Source organism: Macadamia integrifolia, chromosome 8 (genome assembly GCF_013358625.1).
Source record: "Macadamia integrifolia cultivar HAES 741 chromosome 8, SCU_Mint_v3, whole genome shotgun sequence".
NCBI classification, from domain to species: domain Eukaryota; kingdom Viridiplantae; phylum Streptophyta; class Magnoliopsida; order Proteales; family Proteaceae; genus Macadamia; species Macadamia integrifolia.
Genome location: NC_056564.1, coordinates 29,779,064 through 29,788,386, shown reverse-complemented (window position 1 = coordinate 29,788,386; position 9,323 = coordinate 29,779,064). Strand labels below are relative to the sequence as shown.

Below are 9,323 nucleotides of genomic sequence, written 5' to 3'. Positions count from 1 at the left end.
TTATTCATATAGCGGGCATTATCTTTACAAAAAAAATAATAATAATAATATACCAATTTAATTAAATATACATTTTGCTTGTCTAGAGGCAAAGGCAAGGGCAAGGGCAAGGTAGGCATGGAAGAGCAGATGCATGGAAGGGGTGAGGGGAGAGAGCAAGGGCGGAGTGACAGGGAGGTAGGGGCAGAGCAAGAGCAAGGGCAAGGGTATGGTGACGAGGGAGCACAAGGGCAGGGCAGGGCAGGGCAGGGCAGGGCAGGGCTGGGTCGGGGTAGGGGCTAGGGGCTAGGGGCTAGGGGCTAGGGGGCAGGGGGCAGGGGTGTGGGCGGATGCAAGGGCGATGGGGACTAAGATAGAAGGGAGAGGTGAGGAGTTGTAGTGGCGAGGCAAGCTAAGTTGTGTTCTTTGGAGGAGGCAGAGGAGTAAGACTAGATCCAACTTCTTTTAATTAAGGAGGGCAAATTTAGGTATTGAAAGTACTAAGGAAGAAGGAGATGTAAGTGTTTACCTTTTGCTGGGAATCAAATATAAAAATTTGAATAGAGGAGTTTGAGTAAATATAGGATAAGTATAAGAGAATGATGAAAATTTCTCTCTTTTTTTTTTAAATCATTATCACGCATTTGGTAGCCCTTTTACTGTTCATTCACTCATTGAGTATATGTGCTATCACCATACAAAATGTGCATGCCTTTGAAATTCCAAAGCATTTAAAGGGCCTAACCCAAACTTGTCCATTCGATGATCTTGGAAGACAAACAACAAATGGGCCTTGCTTAGAGTAACCATGGTTGGTTACACCAATAATAGGGGGTATTTAGGTAAAAATAAAATTACCCTCATTAATGAATTTTGTAGAGGGGTTTTTGTCTATTGTGTGCCACATTAGATGAAGATGGCTTATTGTCATCTCACTTGGTTACAATCAGATTTGCCCAAAATAAAATGACAATAAACTTTATTTTTTCAAAAAAAATACTGTCCAAGAACATAGCCTATGCTAGTACTCTTTTGTGTCTGGCTCTTTCCTTTTTGTTGCAAAATGATCTTCATATCCTCGTGTATTGAACCAAAAGAGGGACATTGTGTGTCTCATGAAGGGGTGGAAGTTATGCTCCAAGATAAAAAGGTCCACTTTTTTTTTTTAATATTCAAAATCTACCATCAAATGGTACGGAACTAAGAATCATCATATTAAAACTGATATTTATCAAAGGTTGTCGTTGTAAGATATCTTTCCCAAATCATTTTTCAGGTACATTATGTTGTTCATTGCACCTGAACTCTTGCCTTTTCCTTTTTAGCTTTTTTTTTTTTTTCAAGAGGTGGAGAGTATAAGGTTAATTGTCTGTGAACAGCAAAGATTTTTTATTATTCTTATCAATAATTAGTCTTTTTTGATAATGATGAATTCTTACTAGAATTACAGCTCTTTTCCCAATGAAGAAACTGATTAAAAGAGTGAATCATCCTTCAACCGTCAGATTGGAATTCATTAGAATTCCCTCATCTATTTAATGTCATAAAATGCCATCTAGATTCTTATCCAAACGTTTAACAGTTTGATTTCAACTACGAGTGTGTGTTGCAGATCACTTCCTTCCCACTCCATTTATTTGGAAATTACCAAAACCTCACTATCTCTGTAATACATTTCCATTTTAGATTTTTTAACAACGAAGCAACGATTTCAATCTCCAATATTCATCATTCATCTCTCTCTCTCTCTCTCTCTCTCTCTCTAGTATAAATATAGCTACAGAATGGGGGTGAAGTGAGGAAGAAGCGGACGTTCTCCGATCTGTGCTTTGCAGAGTGAATAGCCTAGGAGAGAAAACATGGAGAGCAGTCTAGTGTGGGTGGGTTTGACAGTTTTGTTTGGTGGGTTAGTTGCGTTTTTTGCTCTGCTCAAGAATGTAAATTCCTGGTTATATGAATCCAAACTGGGTGAGAAACGGTTCAACCTCCCTCCAGGCGATATGGGTTGGCCTTTGATCGGCAATATGTGGACTTTCCTCGGAGCTTTCAAGTCCAATGAACCTGATTCCTTCTTCGCAAGCTATTACAAGAAGTCAGTACTCTCTCTCTCTCTCTCTCTCTCATAACTTTATAGCTCTGTGTTACTATTGCGACTACTGTTTCCACCTCTTGAAATAATTTAGAGGTTTGAGAAATGTTTGAATATGGAAGACATGTTGATAAAAATAAGTGGGGCAATATTATATCTATCTATCTATCTATCAGAGCACAATTGCTAAAGAGAAGGATTTATTTTGATTATGTTTGCGGATTGATCTTTTAAGGAATCATAGGAAGAAGGGTTGTTCTTTTGGACAAAAGCAGAAACGATTCTTTTGACATTTGAATGCCATTTTTTTTATTCATTTCCCTTGTTTTCTGTTTATGTCGTCTTGTGTTTCATACCTAACCTATGAATTGCTTCATAGGCCTATAGGCCCTATTTCTATAGAGAAGCATGTGTCAACTCTTGATTCATTCCTTTTTTTTTTCTTTTTTTTTTCTTTGGTAGAACTTGATTCATTCCTGGAAGGTAGTATCTCTCTCTCTCTCTCTCTCTCTCAAAATACTAAGTAGAATAGTAGATGCTCTACCATTGCATTTATGCTACATGCCTCGTTATTTAATTCACCTATGATGATCATTTTGGACTACTTCAGAATGTTTTTGTATTACCCTATGATGTGGATTTTTCACTATCTTTAAAGTGAAGGCACGATCAATGATCTACAATGGAGAAAGAAAAAGCAAAATCTAATAAGCCCCAAAACTGCAAATGTTAAGCCCCCTCCTTTTTTGGCTTCGATTTTGATTTTGGGCTTGATCCAATGTAATGTTTCAACTTTCAACCTTCAATCCTAGGAAGAGAGCTCTTAGATCTCAACAAAAGCAATTCATGCTTACCTATAGTGAGGAAGGTAAGATAGAAAATAACAGAGAAAATTTAGGAAGGATTGACGTGATTAGGAGGTCGTCAATCCTCTTCTCAATAGAGAACTTGTAGGGAGATAATGCCTGTCCTTTGCTTCATTTTTTCCTTAATAAATAGAAATACAAAGGAACACACTCAACCACATATCCCACAACCCATTTACATAGAAGTTACAAAAACTACTACAACTAAATATTACTTATCCCACGACCCACTTACTATCCCGCTTACATAGAAGTTAAGACAACTACAACTAAAAATAACTATAGCTACTTACTCTATGTCTTCCACTATTCCATGACCCAACCTACTCGACTCAACCAAGGTTCCAACCCACGTACGCCTACGCAACATGTTCATAATAGAATTTTGATGGTTTTCCCATTGAAAATGCAGATTTGGTCGATCTCGTGGAGTTTACAGAGCCTTCATGTTTGGAAGTCCATCTATCATGGTTACAGCACCTGAACCTGCAAAACAAGTGTTGATGGATGATGAAAATTTTGGAACCGGTTGGCCAAAATCCACTCTTGAACTAATCGGGAAGAAATCCTTTCTTGGCATCTCTGATGAAGAGCATAGGCGTCTCCGGAAACTGACTGCAGCTTCGGTCAATGGCCATGAAGCATTATCTATATACATGAAGTTTATCGAAGAAACTGCAATGTCGACACTAGATAAATGGTCTAAAATGGGTGAAATTGAGTTCTTGACAGAGCTCAGGAGGTTCACTTTCAGGATCATCATGCACATTTTCCTCAAGTGTGAGGATGAACAAGTACTGAATGCTCTGGAGAAGGAATATACAGCTCTCAATTATGGAGTTAGAGCTATGACCATTAACATACCAGGATTCGCATATCATAAAGCACTTAAGGTGAGGCCTTCGATTGTGCGGTCAAGGGAAACTTCTTCTATTCAATTTATTATTAATCTTATTAGAATTGATATGGGTTCTCTCAGGCTCGAAAAAACTTGGTAGCTGCTTTCCAATCTACTGTGACAGAAAGAAGGCAGAGGAGAGCTGTTGGTATTATTGCACCTACCAACAAGAGGAAAGACATGATGGATAGTCTTCTGGAGGTCAAAGATGAAAAGGGTAGAGAATTGAGTGATGAGGAGATCATTGATGTTCTTCTCATGTATTTAAATGCTGGCCATGAATCTTCCGGCCACATCACAATGTGGGCAACTCTCTTCCTCCTACAACACCCAGAAATCTTCAAGAAAGCCAAGGTGATTACTTTGTTAGAATTATAGTCGTCCTTGCTATAGTTTTGGAGTTAAATGCTTCCTTGAAATTGAAACTTAGTAGTCCTTTCTTGTATCTCTAATGAGTTGTATCTTTTTAAGATCGAGATTCTTTTTTAATGCTTTCTTTGAGTGATTATTACTAGTGGTCCAAGCCAACATAACTTGCTTAAATATTTTAGGCAGAGCAAGAGGAGGTTGTAAAGAATAGACCAGCTGGCCAGAATGAATTGACACTTAGGGAACTTAGACAAATGGATTACCTTGGAAAGGTAGGCTTAAATTTTGTGATCCTCAAATGTCGATTTAGTATTTTACAATGACAACGAGGATTGGTTTTGTAGGTGGTTGATGAAACTCTGCGTATCATTAACATCTCACTAGTGGTTTTTCGAGAGGCTAGAAAGGATATGAATCTGAGTGGTCAGTTTCTGATCTATATATACTTTATTTTGATCAATTATTTTTCATGACAGTTGTTACTTCATTGAAAATAAATTGTCTGCTTCATAGGTTACCTTGTACCCAAGGGATGGAAAGTTTTGGTCTGGCTCAGAACTGTTAATCTGGATCTTGAAATTTACCCAAATCCAAAAGAATTCAATCCATCCAGATGGGATGTAAGTGACATGTATTTTGTTTTTGTTTTTGTTTTTGTCTTTTGTTTATGTTAATATCAATATGAATCCAAGATGTATACAGGTGCTGACTATGCCTATGAACTATTTTGTCTAATATGTAATATATGCTACTTACTACCCAGGACTACATACCAAAACCAGGAACTTTCCTTCCCTTTGGAGCAGGAGCCAGGCTATGCCCTGGAAATGATCTTGCCAAATTAGAAATAATGATTTTTCTCCACCATTTTCTCCTCAATTATCAGTGAGTCATCTTCCCTCTCTGTTACTTCTTTACATTTATCTGCTTGTTTATTTTTCACTTTAAATGAACATGGAGAGATGCTCTTGAGGATGTTTTAGAGTTTTCTTTACTTGTACGTTAAAAAAATTAAAATAAAAAATAAATAAAATTAGAGCAATATTAGAAAAAAATAACTATCTAACTTTTAACCTAAATTGTCCATGTGTAGGCTCGAATGGCTTAACCCAGGATGTTCACTGAATTACTTACCTCATACAAGGCCCATGGATAATTGCCGAGCAAGAATAAAAAAGGTCTCATCACCAGCTGTCTGAACGGAGAGATATCATTCCATCCTATCAATATATGATACTTTGATATCATAAATAAATAAGTTTATTATCATCATTTAATGGTTACAATTAAATATGTGGAGTATGTGGATTATGGAAAGAGAAATAAAGTAGTGATGGGCTGGTTCCAGGAAATAAGTTTCGTTTTAGTTCATTTTTCTTCCCATCCCTAATGCTATCATATCCAAAATATTCACATTCTCCCTTACATGATCCCACACATCCATATGGGAATCCATGTCCACTTTGGACCACCATGTACATCTGCATGACTATGCATCCATGCCAGTAGCTCAATTTTATTATTCGGATGGTCCTAGGTATGGACAAATGAGGTTATCAACTTCCCTTTACTAAGTTTCCATAGAGAAATGTAAGCATTCATTCAAGGTGATCCATATTTTTATGTAGCTCCTTAACATTCCTTGGCAGCTAATACACAACCAAGTCAAAGAACTAGCTACCTTATACTTTGGTGCACAATGAGAAACACAACTTATTATGCATCAGGTTTCAGACAAACATTTACCCTTCACCTCACCATGATTGGTGTAGATACACTGATGCAAATAAATCATTGATTTGGGCTTAATTTGGTGGAAGTAAGTATTAAGTTCGGTTATATATGTATTGGGCCTTTAGTTCAAAGGGTTTAATTTGCAACAGGCCACTTTAATGGGCCTAAAATATGGGTAGTTGCTAGGAATACTGGATTTACTTTATTTCATTAAGTAATTGTTATTTCCATGGTTGTCAAGGATACTCTTATTCCTACATTAGATAGAGTTTTAATCATGTGTGACATCTATTTTAACTAGTTAAGAAGTTTAGTTATGAGGGACATGTATAGAAGTAGAATAACCCTTTAACAATCTTCCAATAGACTAGTAAAACCTCAACAACAATAGAAAATAACTCAGATAGAATTAGGATTTTGGCCCGATATGAGAGAATCATGCGGGTTCAACAACCCCAAACTTCTGGTCAAAGGTAGCCCCTGATTCCTCAATAAAACCCTTTAAGGGTTTGGCAAAAACCTATTGGCCTTGGATATATTAAGAAAATCGATTGGAAGAAAAAATCCTGACTGGGAAGCTTAATCGATTCTGATCTTTGGAAGCTCTTCAACTAACTTCCAATGATGTGTCTAGCCTTTGAGTATGTATGAAACAACTCTCGGATCACTCTCTCATAGTAGCAATTAAAGAACAAAAGATGAAGAAAAAGAAGAGAGGGATGAAGATGGAAAATTGTGGGTGGCATAATGACGATCTCAGCCTGGGCCTCTCACCCACAGCTATCTCACCTATTGTTCATCCTTTCTTGGGGGATTGGAGTTAGCAATGGCTACAAAAACTTCATTCATTAATTATGTAAAACGGTTACAACAGTCTCTCTTAAATAGAGAGCTAAAAATTACAAAAATAGATATAGGTTCCCAAATTAGAAACTAAACTAGAAAGGAAACTAACATGTAATGACAACCAATCTCTAACTTGTAACTTTTTTTTCTTTTGGATGAATATACTAAATGCATTACGAAAAGGGAAAAAGGGGGGGAATACACAACGTGAGGGGGAAGAGGAGGAGAAGCCCCTAAATAGGGAAGGGGGAGAATAAAGGAAAGGAGACCCCAGGACACAATAATGAACCTTTTCCTTGGAGAATCACCCACCGACCGGAACTTAAAGGAGAAAAATCTAATTTGGAGGTAACATAAAAAGAGATGGCCTTCCAAATAGAATCAAAAGACCCAAAGTTGGTAGTCCATCTATGAAGATTACTCTCCATCCAAATATGACTAATGGTGGCAACAAAGCTAGTTTCCTAGCTATGTCATAAACAAATCTACCAGCGAAAGTCATATCCATCCAAATCCATTCCCTAGAGAGTGACAGATGACGTCTTCTAATAGGCTAGCAAGAGGAGAGAACACGTTTCTAAATGGAGGAGAAAGTCAATCAAAGAAGAGATGATTGGAGTCTTCAATGCCATTCTAGCATAGGCAGCAGGCTGGGGAGACCTAGATATAGTTATAAATGAGGAAGGATTGGGTGGGGAGGTAACTAGAGATGACTCTCCAGACAATAAATGTATGGCAAGGGATGTGGCTAGTGAATTTGACAAGCTTGTGCCAAAGAACAGAAGGACCTCTAGTGCTAATTAGGTCCTAGGCACAGGAGTAACTAAAAGGACCAGAGGGGGAGTGGGTCTAGAGGATTCTATCAAAGGAAGCAAAGAAGGAAGAGGGAGGAGGGAGGGCCAGAGAAAAGAGAGGGCACATGGAAGGGAAGAGGGGGACTAAGCACCATTAAGAATGATGGATGTGACTAGGATATCTCTTGCCAAACCAGAGGAGCAGATAGATCTGGAGCCAATTACCTCAAAAAGGACCCCTACAGGGTGCCAACTGTCGAGCCAAAGGAGAGTGGAGGAACTGTCACCAATGGAAGAAGAAATGGCACCCAAGACAATGGTCCTGGAATGGAGGAGTTGATGCCACACACACAAGGAATTAGAGGAAGGAGTCCAAAAAGAATCTCTTTTAAGGAGGGGGGAGTAAACCAAGAAACCCAGATGCTATCATGCTTAAAATAAGCTTCCAGATGAGCTTGAGGAGATTAGAAGTGGTGGTATATTTGATTCTGCAGATTCCTAAGCCACCTTCATCAAGGGGCAAGTAGATGGAGGCCCAGCGGATAGGATGGAGGAAACGAGAAGTATCATATCCTTTATAGAGGAAGGAGCACATCAAAGATCCAATCATCTTGAAGATAGACTTTGGTAGCTAAAAGACACCAGACCAGTATAAGTAGCAAGATTGAAGAATAGACTTAATGACAATAAGACGGACCACAAAGGATAGGATCTTGCATTTCCAAAGTTGTAGACGCTTCTTAATGAGGTCAAGCATGGGGATGCAATAATGGACAAACAATCTAGTAGTGATGAGAGGGAGGCAAGAGAGGCAGTTAATTGAAGAAGGGAGGCTTTGGTAGTATTAGAGACACCAGCCAAGAAGAGGTGGGATTTGAGGAGGTTGACTCTAAGGCCAAAAAGGGATTCAAAAAGGTGAAGGGAGGACATAATGGGGCAGATAGATGTGGGGTCAACTTTGGAGAAAATCATAAGATCATCAGCAAAAACAAGATGTGTCAAATTAAGAGCCTTACACTTAGAGATGGGAGAGATGAGATGGTGATCAGTAGAGGATTGGAGGGAACTGTAGAGGACTTCTAGCGCCAGGGAGAAGAGAAGGGGGGAGGGGGCAGCCTTGACGAATGTCTATAGTGGAGGGGAAGAAACTAGCAGAATTACCATTGACAAGGATAGAGAAGCATAGGGAAGAGATACAAGAGTGGATCAAGTTGACAAATATAGGGGAAGGACATCTCAAAAAGGTTGTCTTTGATGAAATCCCATTTGACTCAAAAGCTTTATGGATATCAATTTTGAGAAGTTGCAGCAGGAGAATAGGGCTTTATTGAGAAACCTTTTATGATCCCATAACAAAGGAGAATGTTGTCAGCAACGCTCCTGCCAGCAATGAAAGAAGATTGATTAGGGATAACCAAAGAGCCAATTACTAGTTGAAGACGGTTGGTAAGAATTTTCACAATAATTAATACAAGAGGTTACAGAGAGAAATGGGTCTGAAATTAGATAAGGAAGAGGCCCCTTCTTTTTTCGGGATGAGACAGAGAAAGGCATTGTTCACACCTTGGATATGGGAGGGATTGAAGAAGAATCTTCTGATAGCCTTGATTAGATCAGCTTTGACAATATCCCACCAGGAGAGAAGAATCCCATATTGAAACCATCAGGGCCTAGAGTTTTCATAGCTTTAACTTGCAACTTAAGAAAACATAAAAGCAACTACTAGGGAATTTCTAGAAGTTAAGACG

The 9,323-nt window shown here is 38.5% G+C and overlaps 1 protein-coding gene across 1 annotated transcript; it reads left to right on the top strand.

The window, feature by feature from the left end:
- Positions 1 to 1,596: 1,596 nt before the first annotated feature.
- On the top strand, positions 1,597 to 5,553 carry LOC122087349 (ent-kaurenoic acid oxidase 2-like). Its single transcript, XM_042656440.1, has 8 exons — positions 1,597 to 2,071; positions 3,347 to 3,827; positions 3,914 to 4,186; positions 4,384 to 4,473; positions 4,546 to 4,624; positions 4,715 to 4,821; positions 4,965 to 5,086; positions 5,295 to 5,553. The coding sequence occupies exons 1-8, from the start codon at positions 1,839 to 1,841 to the stop codon at positions 5,398 to 5,400; spliced, it is 1,491 nt and encodes a 496-aa protein (XP_042512374.1). The 5' UTR covers positions 1,597 to 1,838; the 3' UTR covers positions 5,401 to 5,553.
- Positions 5,554 to 9,323: the final 3,770 nt, after the last annotated feature.

Bases quoted from the DNA above. Each gene is read 5' to 3' on its own strand.
- LOC122087349 (XM_042656440.1), top strand. From the start codon at position 1,839: ATGGAGAGCAGTCTAGTGTGGGTGGGTTTGACAGTTTTGTTTGGTGGG. The intron at 4,187-4,383 runs GTGATTACTTTG...TAAATATTTTAG, and splicing joins AAATCTTCAAGAAAGCCAAG to GCAGAGCAAGAGGAGGTTGT. The intron at 4,625-4,714 runs GTCAGTTTCTGA...TCTGCTTCATAG, and splicing joins AAAGGATATGAATCTGAGTG to GTTACCTTGTACCCAAGGGA.